This window comes from Orcinus orca, chromosome 18 (assembly GCF_937001465.1).
Source record: "Orcinus orca chromosome 18, mOrcOrc1.1, whole genome shotgun sequence".
Classification (NCBI taxonomy): Eukaryota; Metazoa; Chordata; class Mammalia; order Artiodactyla; family Delphinidae; genus Orcinus; species Orcinus orca.
This window is the reverse complement of record NC_064576.1, coordinates 46,007,480-46,030,137: the sequence shown is the minus strand read 5'-3', so window position 1 is coordinate 46,030,137 and position 22,658 is coordinate 46,007,480. Positions and strand designations below refer to the sequence as shown.

The 22,658-nt window shown below is 38.8% G+C and overlaps 1 protein-coding gene across 2 annotated transcripts in view; it reads right to left on the bottom strand.

Moving 5' to 3' along the window:
* Positions 1-22,658, bottom strand: part of DIAPH3 (diaphanous related formin 3) — a 546,165-nt gene that overhangs the window by 480,784 nt on the left and 42,723 nt on the right. For both annotated transcript variants that reach the window (XM_049700932.1, XM_049700933.1), the window contains one exon: positions 7,842-8,009. In XM_049700932.1, the coding sequence (XP_049556889.1) occupies positions 7,842-8,009 (168 nt within the window). The remainder of the gene's footprint in view (positions 1-7,841; positions 8,010-22,658) is intronic.

The following is a 22,658-nucleotide window of genomic DNA, read 5'->3' as shown; positions in this document are numbered from 1 at the left end:
GAATCTTTATCTCCTGGGCTGCAATCCTAACAAACCCTAAATAAACACCTGTTTATTCAATCAGGTCTCTGTTTCTGAAATTTTGGTTAACAATACAAAAAGCAGAAACCATAAAAGGATTTATAAATCTGGCCACATTGATTTTTACATTTCTATACTTTCATCCATCCTACCACCCCCAAAAGGAAGTAAAAAGACAAGACTCAGACTGGGACAAGATACTTACAACTCACATAAACTGACACGAGCATTAAGGATATGTGATGAATTCTACAAATCAATAGGAAAAAGAAAAAAACCTCAACGGAAAAAACTGGCAAAAGATATGAACAAGAAATTCACAGAAGAGTAAACCAAAGGGCCAATAAGTGTGTCAAGAAATGTTCAACCTCACTTATGATCAAAGAAAAAAAAATGTTTAAAGTATTAGGTAACCTGTTTATATCCAACAGACTTTCAAAACTTAAAAAGCCTTATTATACCACTGCAAACTCAGTGACATTCTACAAATTAATTCCAATCACTTGGAATCTTCAAGTGTCAAATTCATAAGATACAAGATTAAGGACCTCTTCTAGACTGAGGAGATTTTAAAACATGACAACTGAATACAACACACAGTTCTGAACAGGATTCTTTTGCTATAAAGAGCACTGCTGGTACTACTGGTAAAACTTAAGAGCGTGAGGATTAGTTGACAGAAATTGATCAGTGTTAGCCTCCTGATGGTGGTGGTTATATTGTGGTTAAGTAGCAGGATGTCCTTTTTTGTAGACTAATACTAAAATATTAAGGGATTATGAGGCATTGAGTCAGCAACTTACCAGCAAGTAGTTCAGAAAAAGTTTTTTCCTGTACATTTATCATTAAGACACAGAAAACTTTTTATTTTTTTTTAACATATAGGAATAAAACCAACAGATTCAGGGTATTGTTCACCTTCAGGAATTAAAGAAGAATGTGACTGAAAGGAGTACACAAAGTATTTCAATTAATTATATATGTTCTATCCTTTTTTGTATACCTCACATACCCTATTTAAAAATACCACTCGGGCCTTCCCTGGTGGCACAGTGGTTGAGAGTCCGCCTGCCGATGCAGGGGATGCGGGTTCGGGCCCCGGTCCGGGAAGATCCCACATGCCGCGGAGCGGCTGGGCCCGTGAGCCGTGGTCGCTGAGCCTGCGCGTCTGGAGCCTGTGCTCCGCAACGGGAGAGGCCACAGCAGTGAGAGGCCTGTGTACCGCAAAAAAAAAAAAAAAAAAAAAAAAAAAAAAGATAAAAATACCACTGAACAAAAATAGATTCAACTTGAAAGTACATACTGAAAATTGTTTCAAAATTAACTTTTGAATGCCTTTAGGATTATCTATACTATGTTTCCCCACACTAAAAGCTAAAATATGTATTAAATAGTAGGTCATCTAAGCTCTTAATGTCAATAAACACTTCAAACACATGCTTAAGAGATAATGCTGATGGCATTTTATAAATGTGCTCCCTCCTACATTACAATAGAGCCTAGTAAACATCTTCCCAAGAAAAGATTAGATCATTACTATTCATACTTAAGTATTCGTGCAACTTTATTAGACCATTTCTTCCATGCTTACAAATGATGACAGGAAGTCCAGAATTTAAATAATTTTTGTTAGAGTAATTCTGTCATCATTGGCATTCATTTAATGCCTGTTGATGATCACATCTTGATAGATGACCTTTCTTGCAGCTTTCGTTCTCTCAACAGATAGTGAAAGTGAGAAAACAAAAAAAAGATATGAATGCATGAAATCTCTCTTCCTATTCATTATTTTAACATTTTTGTGTTATTTAGCAAACTGGCAATTAAAGCTAATTTCCACCTAAACACAGTATTGAAGGTGAAAAGAAATGTAAAGTCTTAGAAATCTTAAAAGTTAGAAAAATGCACCTAATTCAACAGGCAGTTATTTGCAATGATAAACCAGTTGGATGGTGCTGCATGGATTTAATCTAGCAGAGAGACATATCAAAATAATAAATAAAGGATAAATTACACAAGGGACTTATACACAAGCAGCTCTGAGGGGTGAAAGATCTGTACACTGAACACTGTAAGTCACTGATGAAAAAAGCTGCAGAAGACACAAATAAAAGGAAAAATGTTCTGTGTTCTTGGGTTGGAAGAATTAGTATTGTTAAAATGTTCATCCTACTCAAAGCCATCTATATATTCAATGCAATCCCTATCAAGATTCCAATGGCATTTTTATAGAAACAGTCCTACAATTTGTATGGAACCACCGAAAACCATGAATAACCAAAGCAATCTTGAAAAAGAACAAAGCTGGAGACATCACACTTCTCAATTTCAAACTATATTACAAAGCTATAGTAAGCAAAACATTATGGTACTGGTATGAAAACAAACACAAAGAACAACAGAACAGAATCAAGAGTTCAGAAATAAACCCATGCATATATGGTCAACTAATATTTGAAATGGGAGCCAACAATACTCAATGGGGAGAGATAGTCTCCTCAATAAAGGAGGAAAAACTGGATAATCACATGCAAAAAAAAAAAGAAAGAAAGAAAGAAAAGAAAGAAACTGGACTCCACCTTATACCACTCACAAAAATTAACTCAAAATGGATTAAAGACTTAAATTTAAGACCTGAAACTCTAAAACTCCTAGAAGAAAACATAGAGGAAAAGCTCCTTCATGTTGGTTTTGGCAATGAGTTTTTTGAACATGACACCAAAAGCACAAGCAACAAAAACAAAAATAAACGTGAAGGATTTCATCAAATTAAACAGCTTCTGCACAGCAAAAAAAAAAAAATCAACAAAATTAAAAGGCAACTTATGAAATGGGAGAAAATATTTGCAAACCACATATCTGGTAAGAAGTTAATATCCAAAATACATAAGGAACACATATAACTCAAAAGCAAAGAAACAAAATCTGATTAAAAATGGGAAGAACTAAATAAACATTTTTCCAAAAAGGTTAAACACATGGCCAATAGGTACATGAAAAGGGACTCAACGTCATTAATCATCAGGGAAATGAAAATCAGAACCACAATGGTTATATCACCTCACATAGTCAGAATGGCTGTTTTCAAAAATATATATATCAAGTGCTGGGGAGGATGTGAAAAAAAGAACCCTTATGCATTGCTGGTGGAGTGTAAATTGTTATAACCACTATGGAAAATAGTACAGAGGTTCCTCAAAAAATTAAAAATAGAACTATCATATGATCCAACAATTCCACTTCAAAGGATACAAATTTACAGTTATAAAATGAATAAACTGTCAGGATGTAATGTACAGAATGGTGACTCTAGTTTAAAAAAATATTATATAGTTGAAATTTGCTAAGAGAGTAAACCTTAAAGTTCTCACCACAGGGAAAAAAATGATAATTATGTGAGGTGATGGACGTGTTAACTGACCTTACTGTGGCAATCATCTTAAAAAATATACCTCTATCAAATCATCACATTGTATACTTTAAGTTTACACAATGTTAAATGCCAATTTTATCTCAATGAAACTGGAAAAAAATAAGAAAATAAGTTCAGTTTCTGGTTTGTTGAGGTTTAACATCTCTTAGAGAGCTTGATTATAGCTGCTCTTTGTAGAAGACACAGCAAAGGGTCAGAATATAGGGAATATTCTACAGTATGAAAGGGCTCCAATCCCCTAGAAGGAGTGTGTAGGGAACAATTGATAAAGAAAAGACAAGAGGGACAGAGGCAACACTCAGAGGAAATAAAAAGAAGAGGAGGCATGGAAAGTAAACTGGTATGAATTGGCTAGAGAGGAGAAAAATCAGGAAAAGGAAAAAAGTGTCACGGTACCCAAAGGAAAAAGAGAAACACAAACAAGAGGTCAGCTGTGCTGTGTTACATGTTGCAAACAGGATCTGATGATTGGAAAGCCACTTACAGTTAGAGGGGTAAACATCTACAGCAAAACAACAGCAAAAATGAAAAGCTATTGGTAGAAAGAGCCAGAGTAAACTATTCTTTGTGGAGGACAGGCTCTGAATGGAACAAGATAAAGGACAGGAGCTGTGGTAAAGGACACATGAGCTTCCCATGGACAGGATATGGATCCCAGGGAGAAGCAGGCCCGGGCCATCTAAGAGATACTGCATCCCAAAGGTAACCCCACCAGAGGAATGGTTTCATGGAAGCCTGGGGCAGAAGGCCAAAGGAGACATCACCAGTGACAAGGGAATTATAGGTGAGACTGGGAGCAGGGGAGCCATGAAAATACCATAGGAGAAAGGAATCCACATTTGTAATCCCCTAACCTCTGACAGGCAAAATGGTCCCCCAAAGATATCCATGCCCTAAGCCCTGGCTTCTGTAAATACGTCAAATGACATGGCAAAAGGGACTCTGCAGATGTAATTAAGGTTACAAACTTTAAAACAGGGAAATTATTTTGGATTTTCTGGGTGAGCCCAAGCTAATACATAAACCCTAAAAAGCAGAGGACTTTCTCCAGATGGAGGCAAGAGATGCCGCAGAAGGGGAATTCAGAGAAATTCTAAGTGTGAGATGGATGTGATGTATCTGAGATGTAAGGGCCCATGTGAAGGATAGGAAAGAGGCCTCTCAAAGCTAAGGCAGCCCCCAGAGGACAATCAGGGAGAAAACTGGGACCTCAGTCCTACAACATCAGGGAACTGGACTCTGCCAACAAAATGAAATCAGAAGAGGATTCTCCCCAAAGCCTCTGATAAGAGCCTCTGACACCGACTTCAGCCTTGTCAGCCTACAGAAACCAGCTAAGTCGACCTGGACTTCAGCCTACAGAACTATGAGACAATACAATGGTGTGGTTTTAGCCACCAAATCTGTGGCAATTTGTCACGGCCAGCAATAAAACTAACACAACATCCCACGGCACCAGCGCTAGATTATAAATACCCTCAGCCAGCAAAGTATTTTTATTCCTCCTCCCCTCATCTCCAATGTCATCCTGGAGGAGATAGGTTCAGTCTGGAGAGCAGGAAAGAAGGGAACTGCAGTGTGGGGAAACAGAGCAGAGCCCACCAGAGCCCCAAGCACGGCCCCAAGCATGGCCCCAAGCATGGCCCCAAGCACGGCCACAACCACGGCCACAAGCACAGCCACTACCACAGCCCCAAGCACAGCCATGACCACAGCCCCAAGCACGGGCCTGACCACAGCCCCAAGCACGGCCACGACCATGACCACAGCCTGCACTGGAGGCTTTAAGTGGAGCAGCCTTGAAAGAGGGAAAGTGAGAGGCTTTCTCTGGATAAAAGTTAACTTATTTAAATTAAACTAGGGTTTTCATTATCTGAAAGCAAACAGAAAACTCTGGGACCTACGGTGAATTTTATCCAGGGGCAGGAAAGAACAAGCTGAAAGAGCTGGTTTAAAGGGGCAATGGCTGGAACAAACAAGTCACTTTCAATCTGTACCTACCATGTTCACCTCGGTCAAAAAGCCAGCTACACAGATCTACTGTGAGTTCAAGAGCAACCACTGAAATTTGACGTCCATAAATCAAAGCTGTATACACAGCAATGCTCACACAACTATTTCACATATCTAAGATCTAAAGAGAAACCAAGATGAGCTTTCAGATAAAAACTCTGCTTTCACTGGATGACAAACAGGAAAAAAAGCCCTTAAGAAGTAGCATAACTAAAAATTCATCACTACTTTTAAAAAGTGCACTGAAAATGTTACCCAGCGACCAACTAAATTAATTTCCTAAATAAAAGTGAAATGAGTACAAATGTTGAAGGATTACACTGTACTTCGCATTCATTAAGTAATCAAGTCAACACACTGTCTTTCAAAGGACCGTCTTGAGGAGGGAAAAGAGGTGTTCTTCAAAACAAAGATTTTACTTCATGTAAAAAATCATCTAAGTACCTTTGATAACGTTAAACAAGATTTTTTTAAACTGTACAATGCCAAAACAAAGAATCTAGATACAACTTCTAAATGAAACCTCATTTTGGCAAATGCCAAAAAATGAAAATGGCAGATTATTCAATGTTGCTTCCTCAAAAGAATTTTTATTAATAAAAATGGTACAGATAGGTGCAAGCCAAAAATAAAACCCAACCTAAATCTAGCATCCTCCCCAGATATAAAAACAGCTTTAAATTTGTCAAAGATGTGGTATCCCACCTGACAAGCCTGAGAAATATCACTAGTCCACATTTAAAGGAGAAAGACCCTTCTCAGCTTTAGAATCTCCAGCAGGTTTTCCCTGCATTGACCACTGTGATATGGTCAAGGTATCAGAAAGGGAGAAAAAAAAAAAAAAAAAAACCTTTATTTTTTTTAAAGTCTTTAGTTGTGACAAACTCACTCATTAGCAAATTGGGCAGCCCTGAGAAAGCAATCATTCATTTTACTTCTGCTGAGTAAAGTGAGTTTGACTGCAAAAGGTCTTCTGCCAACAAGGAGACTTGTTTAAGCTTTAACAAGTGGGGCTTCCCTGGTAGTGCAGTGGTTAGGAATCCGCCTGACAATGCAGGGAACACAGGTTTAAGCCCTGGTCCAGGAAGATCCCACATGCCACGGAGCAACTAAGCCCATGCACCACAACTACTGAGCCTGCGCTCTAGAGCCCGCAAGCCACAACTACTGAAGCCCGCGTGCCTAGAGACCGTGCTCCACAACAAGAGAAGCCACTGCAATGAGAAGCCCGCACACTGCAACGAAGAGTGGCCCCCGCTCACCGCAACTAGAGAAAGCCCGTGGGCAGCAACAAAGACCCAACACAGCCAAAAATAAATAAATAAAATTAATTAATTAATGTAAAATTTTTTAAAAAAAGATTTTAACAAGTGATCTGACCCAGTTATTAAAATGTGTAAACACTTCAAAAATGCCAAAATCCATCTGCCCTGTTCATACAATTAAAATTGATACTCTTAGCTAGGAGAAGGGTAAGAAAGACTAACAGAAACATACTTCTAAAGTCATCATGTTCAGAACAGAATACCATCAACTATGTTCTGTACTTCCTAGGTAGTTGTACTTTAACAACTACTAGCTGCGGTAAGCCTCCATAAATGTCTAACATCACTGGCCTACTTGCTTTACTTACTCAGATGACACCAGCAATTATGAACCAAAAGAAAAATTTTTCTTAACAAGGTAGTCACAAGTGAACCAAAAAAGTACCATTCCAGAATCTCACAGATAATTTAGGTAGTGCTTCCACATATGATACGTGAATGAGGGGGCACTTTATTATCGTGAGTCCTCAAAGGTAGTCTTGAAAAAATCTACCTTATACAAGTCTCATTGACAGATGCAAAGGCTAGCAAAAATGGTTACGTTCTTTTGTTCTAGACTGAAATTATATCAACTTGTGGTGATAAAAGAATTACAAAGGCACACCCCAAATTCAGTGAGTTCAAGTGCAGATTTAACTGTTGCAGGACTATGCAAACCTGGTTATCGTGAGAACTGAGAAAGGACTCAAACAAGGTCCAAAAATCAGCACACTTAACAATGCACACAGCAGAGAGCTGTGACCGTCATTCTCAAATGCAACCGACCCAGACAGACCACTTAGATAATCCATTTAAGGCAAAAAGTATATCATTTGATACTTTAGAGGTTTACGTTTTTATGTATTTCTGTGTAAAACAACTGGTATGACATTTTTCTTCGGATTCTTAATTTTGTAATCCTAAAACTCTCTATGCCTTAAGTACTATCTTAGTGACATCAGAAATCACCTATGGAACCTGAGTTTCAGACATGTGTGGTTCCATTAACATGAGCCGAAGCAAAGGCTTTTTTTTACATCAAACGTTATATAAGGAATCAAAATTCTTACCATCATCTTTTCAAATAGCTCTAAGATTTCCTTCTCTGACAGTGGCTTTGGAATGTTTTCATTCATCTCTGAAGAGCAATCATTGCTTGAAAATGCAGTCTTCAGGTTGGAAAGTGGAGTCCTTTCTTTCTTGCTCCCTGGAATTCTTATGCTGGCAAATCTGTCCAGCTATGAAGAAAGATAAAATAAATAGCACACACGTAAGTATTCTCTTCTCCAACATTATTTACCTAATTCCCAAAATGAAAAAACAAACAGGGTCAATTACATTATCACTGTGATTTCATCAGGAGGCTTTCAATTAATTCAGCACTTAATCTTTAAAATTAAAAGAAATAATAAATATAAAAATAAGAGTCTTCATAACCATCCTGTCTAAAGGCAGAAGAGATATACAACCTCAAAAGATTCCTTCTAATCTTAAGATTATAGAATTAAGAGTCTAATGAGTGATGTTTGCTTTACAGATTAACAAATTAAGCATTTTTACAAAGGTAACTTAGCTAATTTAGTGGTTGGCATTCTAACTAGTACTCAGTGTCCTGCCCCCCAGCCCCTCATCCAGTGTCCTTTTCATAGTACAGACTATGGGGTGGGGAGGTGGGGGAGCAGGGCATGATTTAGGCATTTTAAAAATTGACTTTTACTTACACCTCCATAACTTGTTGGCCTGATAGACATCACATTTCTCTTTATTCAGGTTGGTCTGTATTTGAACTTCATGAACAACTATAGAGTAGCTAAAGCCTCGGGAAATAAAACTGGATTTTTGCTGCAATGAGATTTCTTCTACAATTATATCATCAAATAGTCCACGGATATTTGAAAATGCATAGACTAGTTTACAAAGTTAATTGTTCATTCATTGAAAATTGCTTGAATTTCACAAGTTCTATTCCTAACAGAGAATCCAGACACATACAGTGTTTCAAGTGGTAACCAGCAAAAAAGGTAAAGAAGTGTGTACTTAAAAAGCACAATGATTCTGGAATTGTTCAGCATAACTGTGCACACATTAAGCTACTATTTTCACCATATATATGTGTAGTACATAGTCCTGTACTATTCATTGTAGTAGCTACTAGCTATGTGTGGTTATTTAAATGTAAATTAAATTTTTTAATTCAGTTCCTTAGTTGCTCTAGTCACATACCAAGTGCTCAAGAACCACAAGAGACTAGTGGTTCCCGTATTGGCCAAAGCACACAAAGTACTTTTCTATCGTGACAGAAGGTTCTACTGGATAGGGCTACTACAGCCCATTAAAGAAATATAACACTTAAAATTCTGTTTAAAAGGACAGTAAGTCACAGTATTGATTATTCACTTCACTAAAGAAATAGGACTTTTTTCAAATAATGATATGCAAAGATAATAATGTTTATCTTTCAAAATAGGTCTTGAAGTTCACTTTGGAGATAATCCCTAGGAAAAACACCATGTACTATACACTCACACATGGTCCATCTAACATGAACTAAACATTAAAGTACTAACAATATGACAGCTTCTGGCAGGATTACAAAGTAGTCACAAAACACCACTGCTCTCATCCTAACAACAAAAGAAGCCAGATACCCTACAAAATTGTACTTGCTACTGTTTTCAACCCATCAGGAAGCTGAGGAAACAAGAAAACCTGTAAGAACTAAATACTGGGACGTGACAAACTGCTTTTATCCCTGACGAACAGCTGAAGAAAAATAAAGGTAAAGAAAAACCAGCCAAGTCTTTTTTATGAACTTTGACAGCTGCATGGGTACTGGCATGAGAGATTAGAATTCCAAGGGCCTCGGTCATGAAGCCCCAACCATGGAGCAAGTCTGCACCCTCCTACCAACTCTTTCCCTCAAGTCTTCACCAGCTACACGGGGTAGGAGGCCAATGGCTGGGGGCAGAGCAGGAAAGCTGAGCGAGATGCTTGCTCCCTGAAGCATGAAAGGTCTCTCCCAATGCAAAGGAGCTGCTCTCCGAAGGCTCTGGACCAGACAGAAGACCTGAGAGAAATCTAGGCCTTCTGAGAGCACACAACAGCTGAGCACAGCTGACAGAGAGCACACGAAGGCTGGGAGCAGGATAACAGGTCTCTCTGAAGAAACAGAGAGACAGCAATGGAACTGAAAACAAAAAAGAGAATGCTACAGTAACCCTAAAGATGGGCATCAGGACTTTAAAGCAGAAAGAAATATTCCACGGTTTTCAAAGCTAAAGTTCAGTTGTAATGTCAAAAAGCAGATTTCCAGAATCTCATTAGCACTCAGATCCTAAGCCCTCAAAACATCTGAGGCCACAGATGAGCTGAATAAAAAACCGAAGCAGCAGGAAACCAAATGCAGCTCAACTAGAGATCACAGTGACTCAGACCCCATTCCAACAGCCTGAAAGAAGGGCATGCCCTTTCTTGGAAGCAAATATTATTTAATTTCTACTGTAATTAAATAAAATGTCCACCATACAATCAAATATTGCTAAACACACAAAGGAGCGAGAAATGCGCCCATAGTCAAAAGAAATCACCTAGAGATGGCCCAGAGGGTAGAATTACTAAACAGACTACTTAAAATAAGATTTATAAAAATATGCTAAAGGATATAATGAAGAGTGGCCATCATGCATGAAGGATGGAGAATTTCAGCAGCAAACCATGGATACTATTTTTTTTTAACTATTAGAATGAAAAATGTATCAGAAATGAAGAGTTCATTAGATGGCCTTAACAGAACCTGAACATTGCTGAGGAAAGAATTGGTGAACCTAAACACATATCAATAGAAAGAATCTAAACTGAAACAAAAAGGAAAAAAAAATGGGAAAAGGGGAAAAAAAAGAATAGAGTAACCACAATCCGTGATACAATATTAAATGTTGTAACACGAGTGTAACTGGGGTCCAGAAGCAGAAGAGAGAGGATAGATAGATAGATAGATAGATAGACAGACATATACATATATCAATTCACAGATCCAAGAAGCTCAGCAAACCCCAGAAAGAATACTAAAATAACAAACAAAAACCAAACAAACAAAAACAGCTAGGAGCCTCATAGTCAAACTGCTGAAAATTAAAAATAAATGGCAAACCACAAAAGTACAGCCAGAGAAAAGAAGACATTATATATAAAACAAAAATGATACAAATGAAAATTTCTCACCAGAAACAATGCCAGCAAAAGACAATGGAATGGCATCTTTGAGGTACTGAAAGAAAAATACACTTATCCTAGAATTCTATGTTTAGTAAAAATACTTTTCATAAATAGAAGCAAAAGAAAGACATTTCCAGACAGACAAAAGCTAGAGAATCTGTCGGCAGCAGATCTCCTCTACAAAAAGTGTCAAAAGAAGCTTTTCAGGCAGAATTGATGGAAATGGAATCCCATATTTACAAAAAGAAATGAAGAGCAATGGAGAGGTTGCTCTATTAGAAGTTGGTAATACAAAGATAAATGAGCTATTTAGAACGTAAATAACAAGTAACAGTCCAGTGGAGGAGACAAGCACATAGACAGGTAATTATAAAGCTATGTAGACAATGTAGCAAGAAGTGTATACAGTGTATCACAGTAGCAAAGAAGAGGGCCCTCGAACTCACCAACATAAACTTTCCCTGCTTTGAAATAACCCAGAAACATAAAATTATCTCCACATGAATATATGTCCAGAAGTTATGTCTCTATGTACATCAGTACTCCAATCCTTGATACTTGTTTTAAAAAACTAGGGACACCCAACAGCTGTTTTAAGAAATGGGGCTGGTTCCTCTGTCTTCTGAAACACTACTTCATTGCCATCATTTCTATACATGTAATATCAATTCTTGAGTGTAGAAACTATGCTAACTCCTCTTCACACACACACAAAAAAAGTTAATTAATATGCTAAACTTATAATGAAGTGAAATTAAGCAAAACATCATTAATGCAACATCAATATTATAAATGTAAACATGTCAATGAATGGGAATAGTAAGTTTAAGCAATTCACAAGCTAATTTGTGAATACTTAACTTCCAACAGTGTAGAAGAAATCAAAATTTTAGTTTTCACCAAAAGTCACAATTTTTTTAAATAAAAATCTCTGAAAGTCATAAAAATAACAATGACTAATATTTATTGAGCCCCTTCTGTATCTACACACTGTGCTAAGAGCTTGAAATGAAGCATCAGGTTGCATGTATTTGTTTAATCCTTCAATGAGGAAACTATATGTTTAAATAACAAAGAACAAGCTCCAAAACACTTTTAAACATAAAAATGGCATAGTATTTAGCATAAAAAATAGCATAAAGAAAAAAAAATCAACCCATTACGTTTTTAGATGTAGGACTGCATTTGTATCAATAAACAATACCAGAATTTGTACAATAATACAAAATCAGCACACCTCCCCTACATGCTTAGCACCTAAACTCTGCAGGAGGGTTGCCTTCTATCCAAGTGTTAAAACAAATGTGCACTGGACCACTAGCCTAGCTAGATAAAGGCAAGATAGGAAAAATTAGCATATTCCTTTTCTAACTTCTAACTCTATAAAGATGAAAAAAATCAGTGTTTCATAATTTCAATGCTTTTATTTATTTTCCCTGATTAGAAAGGAATGAAAGACAAAATAAGGAAGGAGCCGTGGGAGAAAAATAAATACAATCCTTCTATATTAGAACAGTAAACTTAATTTGTTGAATACCTCGGGCTTAAAGTAAAAGCATTCCCAGGTATGTGATGCTCTATTGAGCACTACAAGTAGTTTCCAAATAATCTGGGCACTATTACAAGCTAGGTACAGAGTGAACATTACTATCAAATCAGTGTAAATGTTCTAAAGAAGTTTCATTTATTTTAAGGGATGATACTATGACTCCACACATAAATGGGGGGAAAAAAACCACTCCTAATTTATCTTTCATGGAATTACACATACAATTTGCTTAAACCACGACACAAGAGAACATAAAAGCAAACTTTTAAAACACTTTTGTACATAAAAACACGATAGAAATCCCCATCATACTAACTGTAAGTCGATTGTTATTTAATTTGGCAATTTCACTGCAAGTGTATGTGTTTTACAATGTGCACTTGGACTGCTGCTCCTAATTTCACCTGAAATTCTCTTAAAGTTCAGCTAGAAACACAACCCAAGCAGGTGAAGTACACAATCTGCCTTTGTTGAAGAACTGGTTAAATACGCAGAAGACTCAGGGAATCCTATTATAATGCTGTTTGGAGGTGGTACACAACACAATTAATATGGCTTCAGCTGTGTCTGGGGTGTACTGGGTTTTGTAAATTAATATCACTTATCTTCAGGGGAAGGTAAATGAGCACTCTACTGAGTATTATCTCATACTGATAATCAGTAATGACAGTTTTAAAAAATTTAAAACTCTATCTGGATGTTTAGCTATTGTATAACACTGTAAGAGTGAAAAAACAGTTTTTACTGTTACAATGTTGTAAATGCTAACAGAGCAGTGATTATTTTTAATTTAAAAACAAAAGGCAGGGGAGGAGCTTCAAGATGGCAGAAAGTAAGACATGGAGATCACCTTCCTCCCCACAAATACCTCAGAAATACATCTACACGTGGAACAACTGCTACAAAACACCTATTGAACGCTGGCAGAAGACCTCAGACCTCCCAAAAGGCAAGAAACTCCCCCACGTACCTGGGCAGGGCAAAAGAAAAAAAGAACAGAGACAAAAAGAATAGGGACGGGACCTGCACCAGTGGGAGGGAGCTGTGAAGGAGGAAAGGTTTCCACACAATAGGAAGCCGCTTCACAGGCGGAGACTGCGGGTGGCGAAGGGGGAAGCTTCGGAGCCGCAGAGGAGAGCACAGCAACAGGGGTGCGGAAGGCAAAACGGAGAGATTCCCACACAGAGGATCGGTGCCGACCAGCACTCACCAGCCCGAGAGGCTTGTCTGCTCACCCACCGGGGCGGGTGGGGGCTGGGAGCTGAGGCTTGGGCTTCGGTCTGATCGCTGGGAGAGAACTGGGGTTGGCTGTGTGAAAGTCTGAAGGGGACTAGTGCGCCCTAGGTAGCCAGGAGGGAGTCCCGGAAAGTCTGGAGCTGCCGAAGAGGCAAGAGACTTTTTCTTACCTCTTTGCTTCCTGGTGCGCGAGGAGAGGGGATTAAGAGCACCACTTAAAGGAGCTCAGGAGACGGGTGCGAGCCGCGGCTATCAGCGCGGACCCCAGGAACGGGCATGAGACGCTAAGGCAGCTGCTGCTGCCGCCACCAAGAAGCCTGTGTGCAAGCACAGGTCACTATCCACACAGCCCCTCCCGGGAGCCTGTGCAGCCCGCCTCTGCCAGGGTCCCGAGATCCAGGGACAACTTCCCCGGGAGAACACATGGCACACCTCAGGCTAGTGCAATGTCCCGATGGCTCTGCCACCGCAGGCTCGCCCTGCATCCGTACCTCTCCCTCCCCTAGGCCTGAGTGAGACAGAACCCCCGAATCAGCTGCTCCTTTAACCCCATCCTGTCTGAGCGAAGAACAGACGCCTGCAGGAGATCTACACGCAGAGGCGGGGCCAAATCCAAACCTGAACTCCAGGAGCTGTGCGAACAAAAAGGGAAATTTCTCCCAGCAGCCTCAGAAGCAGCGGATTAAATCTCCACAATCAACTTGATTTACCCCGCATCTGTGTAAAACCTGAATGGACAAGGAACCATCTGAAATTGAGGAGGTGGACTTTGGGAGCAACGATGTATATATATTTTTTTCTCTTTTTGTGAGTGTGTATGTGTATACTTCTGTGTGTGATTTTGTCTGTATAGTTTTGCTTTTACCATTTGACCTAGGGTGCTGTCTGTCCGTTTTTTCGTTGTTCTTATATTTTTTAATTAAAAATTTATTTTCTTAATAATTATTTTTTGTTTAAATTATTTTATTTTATTTTATTTTATTTTAATCTTCTTCTTTTCTTATTTTTTCTCCCTTTTATTCTGAGCCATGTGGATGGAAAGGCTCTTGGTGCTCCAGCCAGGCATCACAGTGGGGCCACTAGGTGTGAGAGCCAAGTTCAGGACACTGCTCCACAACAGACCTCCCAGCTGCACATAAGATCAAATGGCAAAAATCTCTCTGACATCTCCATCTCAAGGCCAAGACCGAGCTTCACTCAACGACCAGCAAGCTACACTGCTGAACACCCTATGCCAAACAACTAGCAAGACAGGAACACAACACCATCCATTAGCAGAGAGGCTGCCTAAAATCATAATAAGGCCACAGACACCCCAAACATACCACCAGATGTGGACCTGCCACCAGAAAGACAAGATCCAGCCTCATCCACCAGAACACAGGCACCATTCCCCTCCACGAGGAAGCCTACACAACACACTGAACCAACCTTAGCCACTGGGGACAGACACCAAAAACAACGGGAACTACGAACCTGCAGCCTACAAAAAGGAGACCCCAAACACAGTAAGATAAGCAAAATAAGAAGACAGAAAAACACACAGCAGATGAAGGAGCAAGGTAAAAACCCACCAGACCTAACAAATGAAGAGGAAATAGGCAGGCTACCTGAAAAATAATTCAGAATAATGATAGTAAAGATAATCCAAAATCTTGGAAATAGAAGAGAGAAAATACAAAAATCGTTTAACAAGGACCTAGAAGAACTAAAGAGCAAACAAACAATGATGAACAACACAATAAATGAAATTTAAAATTCTCTAGAAGGGATCAATAGCAGAATAACTGAGGCAGAAAAACGGATAAGTGACCTAGAAGATAAAACAGTGGAAATAACTACTGCAGAGCACAATAAAGAAAAAGGAATGAAAAGAATTGAGGACAGTCTCAGAGACCTCTGGGACAACATTAAACACACCAACATTCGAATTATAGGGGTTCCAGAAGAAGAAGGGAAAAAGAAAGGGACTGAGAAAATATTTGAAGAGATTATAGTTGAAAACTTACCTAATATGGGAAAGGAAATAGTTAATCAAGTCCAGGAAGCACAGAGAGTCCCATACAAGATAAATCCAAGGAGAAACATGCAAAGACACATATTAATCAAACTATGAAAAATTAAATACAAAGAAAAAATACTAAAAGCAGCAATGGAAAAAAAACTCATAAGGGAATCCGCATAAGGATAACAGCTGATCTTTCAGCAGAAATTCTGCAAGCCAGAAGTGAGTGGCAGGACATATTTAAAGTGATGGAGGAGAAAAACCTACAACCAAGACTACTCTACCCAGCAAGGATCTCGTTCAGATTTGATGGACAAATTAAAACTTTTACAGACAAGCAAAAGCTAAGAGAACTCAGCATCACCGAACCAGCTTTGCAACAAATGCTATAGGAACTTCTCTAGGCAGGAAACACAAGAGAAGGAAAAGACCTACAATAATAAACCCAAAACAATTAAGAACATGGTAATAGGAACATACGTATCGATAATTACCTTAAATGTAAATGGATTAAATGCTCCAACCAAAAGACATAGACTGGCTGAGTGGATACAAAAACAAGACCCATATATATGCTGTCTACAAGAGACCCACTTCAGACCTGGGACACATACAGACTGAAAGTGAGGGGATGGAAAAAGATATCCCATGCAAATGGAAATCAAAAGAAAGCTGGAGTAGCAGTTCTCATATCAGACAAAATAGACTTTAAAACAAAGACTATTACAAGAGACAAAGAAGGACACTACATAATGATCAAGGGATCAATCCAAGAAGAAGATATAACAATTGTAAATATTTATGCACCCAACATGGGAGCACCTCAATACATAAGGAAAATACTAACAGCCATAAAATGGGAAATCCACAGTAACACAATCGTAGTAGGGGACTTTACCACCCCACTTTCACCAATGGACAGATCATCCAAAATGAAAATAAATGAGGAAATACAAGCTTTAAATGATACATTAAACAAGATAAACTTAATTGATATTTATAGGATATTCCATCCAAAAACAACAGAATACACATTCTTGTGAAGTGCTCATGGAACATTCTCCAGAATAGATCCTATCTTGGGTCACAAATCAAGCCTTGGTAAATTTAAGAAAATTGAAATTGTATCAAGTATCTTTTCCAACCACAACACTATGAGACTATATATCAATTACAGGAAAAAAATCTGTAAGAAATACAAACACATGGAGGCTAAACAACACACTACTTAATAACCAAGAGATCACTCTAGAAATCAAACAGGACATCAAAAAATACCTAGAAACAAATGACAATGAAAACACAATGACCCAAAAGCTATGGGATGCAGCAAAAGCAGTTCTAAGAGGGAACTTTATAGCTATACAATCCTACCTTAAGAAATAATAAACATCTCAATTAAACAATCTAATCTTAAACATAAAGCAATTAGAGAAAGAAGACCAAAAAACCCCCAAAGTTAGCAGAAGGAAAGAAATCATAAAGATCAGATCAGAAATAAATGAAAAAGAAATGAAGGAAACGATAGCAAAGATCAATAAAACTAAAAGCTGGTTCTGGGCTTCCCTGGTGGCGCAGTGGTTGAGAGTCCGCCTGCCGATGCAGGGGACACGGGTTCATGCCCCGGTCCAGGAAGATCCCACATGCCGCGGAGCAGCTGGGCCCGTGAGCCATGGCCGCTGAGCCTGGGCGTCCAGAGCCTGTGCTCCGCAACGGGAGAGGCCAAAACAATGAGAGGCCCGCGTACCGCAAAAAAAAAAAAAAAAAAAAATCCTTAGTAAAAAGTTGGTTCTTTGAGAAATAAACAAAATTGATAAACCATTAGCCAGACTTACCAAGAAAAACAGGGAGAACACTTAAAACAATAGAATTAGAAATGAAAAAGGAGAAGTAACAACTGACACTGCAGAAATACAAATGATCATGAGAGATTACTACAAGCAACTCTATGCCAATAAAATGGACAGCCCGGAAGAAATGGAAAAATTCTTAGAAATGCACAACCTTCTGACACTGAACCAGGAAGAAATACAAAGTATGAACAGACCAATCACAAGCACTGAAATTGAAACTGTGATTGAAAATCTTCCAACACACAAATGTCCAGGACCAGATGGCTTCACAGGGGAATTCTATCAAACATTTAGAGAAGAGCTAACACCTATCCTTCTCAAACTCTTCCAAAATATAGCAGAGGGAGGAACACTCCCAAACTCATTCTACGAGGCCACCATCACTCTGATACCAAAACCAGACAAAGATGTCACAAAGAAAGAAAACTACAGGCCAATATCACTGATGAACATAGATGCAAAAAACCTCAACAAAAACCTAGCAAAGAGAACCCAACAGCGTATTAAAAGGATCATACACTATGATCAAGTGGGGTTTACCCCAGGAATGCAAGGATTCTTCAATATACACAAACCAATCAATGTGATACACCATATTAACAAACTGAAGAAGAAAAACCATATGATCATATCAATAGATGCAGAAAAAGCTTTCGACAAAATTCAACACCTACTTATGATAAAAAAAAAAACCGTCCAGAAAGTAGGCATAGAGGGAAATTTCCTCAACATAATAAAGGCCATATATGACAAACCCACAGCCAACATCATTCTCAATGGTGAAAAACTGAAACCATTTCCACAAAGATCAGGAACAAGACAAGGGTGCCCACTCTCACCACTATTATTCAACATAGTTTTGGAAATTTTAGCCACAGCAATCAGAGAAGAAAAAGAAATAAAAGGAATCCAAAACACAAAAGAAAAAGTAAAGCTGTCACTGTTTGCAGGTGACATGACACTATACATAGAGAATCCTAAAGATGCCACCACAAAACTACTAGAGCTAATCAATGAATTTGGTAAAGTAGCAGGACACAAAATTAATGCACAGAAATCTCTTGCATTCCTATACACTAATGATGAAAAATCTGAAAGTGAAATTAAGAAAACACTCCCATCACCATTGCAACAAAAAGAATAAAATACCCTAGGAATGAACCTACCTAAGGAGACAAAAGACCTGTATGCAAAAAATTATAAGGCACTGATGAAAGCAATTAAAGATGATACAAATAGATGGAGAGATATACCATGGTCTTGGATTGGAAGAATCAACATTGTGAAAATGAGTCTACTACCCAAAGCAATCTACAGATTCAATGCAATCCCTATCAAACCACCACTGGCATTTTTCACAGAACTAAAACAAAAAATTTCACAATTTGTATGGAAACACAAAAGACCTGAAATAGCCAAAGCAATCTTGAGAAAGAAAAACAGAGCTGGAGGAATCAGGCTCCCTGACTTCAGACTATACTACAAAGCTACAGAAATCGAGAGAGTATGGTACCGGCACAAAAACAGAAATATAGATCAATGGAACAGAATAGAAAGCCCAGAGATAACCGCACGCACAGATGGTCACCTTATCTTTGATAAAGGAGGCAAGAATATACAGTGAAGAAAAGACTGCCTCTTCAATAAGTGGTGCTGGGAAAACTGGACAGCTACATGTAAAAGAATGAAATTAGAACACTCCCTAACACCATACACAAAAATAATCTCAAAATGGATTAAAGATCTAAATGTAAGGCCAGACACCATCAAACTCTTAGAGGAAAACATAGGCAGAACACTCTATGACATAAATCACAGCAAGATCCTTTTTCAGCCACCTCCTAGAGAAATGGAAATAAAAACAAAAAGAAACAAATGGGACCTAATGAAACTTAAAAGGTTTTGCACAGCAAAGGAAACCATAAACAAGATGAAAAGACAACCCTCAGACTGGGAGAAAATATTTGCAAATGAAGCAACTGACAAAGCATTAATCTCCAAAACATACAAGCAACACATGCAGCTCAATATCAAAAAAACAAATAACCCATGGGCTCCCTGGTGGCACAGTGGTTGAGAGTCCGCCTGCTGATGCAGGGGACATGGGTTCGTGCCCTGGTCTGGGAAGATCCCACATGCCACAGAGCGGCTGGTCCCATGAGCCATGGCCGCTGAGCCTGCACGTCCAGAGCCTGTGCTCCACAATGGGAGAGGCCACAACAGTGAGAGGCCCGCGTACCGCAAAAAAATAAAAATAAAAAAAAATGACCCAATCCAAAAATGGGCAGAAGACCTAAACAGACATTTCTCCAAAGAAGATATACAGACTGCCAACAAACACATGAAAGAATGCTCAACATCATTAATCATTAGAGAAATGCAAATCAAAACTACCATGAGATATCATCTCACACCAGTCAGAATGGCCATCATCAAAAAATCTACAAACAATAAATGCTGGAGAGGGTGTGGAGAAAAGGGAACCCTCTTGCACTGTTTGTGGGTATGTAAATTGATACAGCCACTCTGGAGAACAGTATGGAGGTTCCTTGAAAAACTGAAAATAGAACTACCATACGACCCAGCAATCCCACTACTGGACATATACCCTGAGAAAACCATAATTCAAAAAGAGTCATGTACCAAAATGTTCATTGCAGCTCTATTTACAGTAGCCAGGACATGGAAGCAACCTAAGTGTCCATCGACAGATGAATGGATAAAGAAGACGTGGCACATATATACAACAGAATATTACTCAGCCATAAAAAGGAACGAAACTGAGTTATTTGTAGTGAGGTGGATGGACCTAGAGACTGTCATACAGAGTGAAGTAAGTCAGAAAGAGGAAAACAAATACCGTATGCTAACACATATATATGGAATCTAAAAAAAAGGAAAAAAATGGTCAGAAGAACGTAGGGGCAAGATGAGAATAAAGATGCAGACCTACTAGAGAATGGACTTGAGTATACGGGGAAGGGGAAGGGTAAGCTGGGACAAAGTGAGAGAGTGGCATGGACATATATACACTACCAAACTTAAAATAGATAGCTAGTGGGAAGCAGCCACATAGCACAGGGAGATCAGCTTGGTGTTTTGTGACCAACCTAGAGGGGTGGGATAGGGAGGGTGGGAGGGAGGGAGATGCAAGAGGGAAGAGATATGGGGACATATGTATATAATTGATTCACTTTGTTATAAAGCAGAAACTAACACACCATTGTAAAGCAATTATACTCTAATAAAGATGTTAAAAAAAGGAAGATATGTAATTATTAGTCATCTTAGAATTTGAAAAGTCAGAAAAACTATTTGTGATCATAAACATACTTCCTTAGAACCCAGAAGGGATTATTTGCATGCAACGCAGGAGAATTATTAAGCAAATAACAGTTCATTTTAAGTAATGAATTAATTCTATTTGAGGGACTTCCCTGGTGGCGCAGCAGTTAAGACTCTGTGCTCCCAATGCAGGGGGCCTGGGTTCAATCCCTGGTCAGCGAACTAGATCCCACATGCATGCCTCAACTAAGAGTTCGCATGCCACAACTAAGGAGCCGGCGAGCCGCAACTAAGACCGGGTACGACCAAGTAAATAAATAAATAAATAAATATTTTTTAAAAGTTCTATTTGAACACATATACCTGAAATCCAGAAAAATATATCACTTAAAATTATAAATTTTCATGTAATCTTGTACTACATTTAAGAGAAGGAAAAACCTTAACAGCTAAAATAACTTGGCTTTTTAATTATCTTTATTACTAACCAGGCAACTTGCTGATTAAAAACATGGCTCCAGAGTCTGACTTCTGAATCCTGCCCAGCCCCTTGCTTGCTGGGTTACCCTAACCAAACTACTTAAAATTTCCACGATAGTATCTTTGGTGAAGAACTGGTTAGATATACAGAAGACTGAGGGAATTCTATTACAGTGCTATTCGGAGGTGGTACACCATACTTAATTAATATGGCAGTGAGTTGTTAATAGGAAATAAAACTACTTCTCACCTTTCAGCTTCCCTTTCTCTGTCACAGCACACGGTTTATTTCCCTTTCTCTGTCACAGCACTCCCCTTTCTCTGTCACAGCACACGGTTTATTTCCTTCATACGTCCTGACATATGACTTACGAAAACCTATAATTTTCATATATTTTGTAATTGTTGACTCTGCCTTTTTCCCACCAAAATGTAAGTTCCATGCTAGACAAACCATCAACTGTCTTAGTTGTGGTGGCCAGTCTCTAGGACAGCCCCCAATGATCCCCTGACTTGTGTAACCAACAGCACACTGTGAAAATTATGGAGTGTCATCTCCAAGACTAGGTCATAAGAGACATTACAGCTTTTGTCTTGCTCCCTCTTGGATCACTCACTCTAAGATATGCCAGCTGCCAGATCACGAGGACACTGAAGAAGACCTAGGGGGAGGCCCAAAGGGCAAAGAACTGAGCTAAAGAAGCCAGAGAAGCAGGGAGGCATCTTGCCGACAGCCATGTGCTTAAGCCATCCCAGAAGCCCCAGTCAAACCTTCAGATATGAGAGCTCTAGACAACCTCTTCACCGCAACCTCCTGAGACACCAAGTCAGAACCACCCAGCTAAGCAAATTCCAAACTCCTGACCTACAGAAACAATATGAGATAATAAATGTTTGCTGTTTTGGCTTAGTTTGTTACAGAGCAGCAGGTAACTGTTACAGCCACTGTTGTGTGTTCAGCCTATGGAACAGTTGCTGGCAGAAAGCTAGCAGTCAATAAGTACTTGAAGGTATGGATAAATAAGCAATTACTAGAGATAAAACACATAAAACATAGTGCCATCGCACAAATGTTTACCACTTAAGGGAAAAATATAATAACAAATTACAAATAAAGTATTGTAAATGCCCTCAAGAAAATCATAAGTAAATTAGCAACAGATAGAGACCAGCGATTAATTCTGGGGTTGAGAAGGAACCTCAAGAGAGGCTTTGGAAAGGGGATACACAGGGAAATCTGGTGAGGCTGATATGAGAATTACAG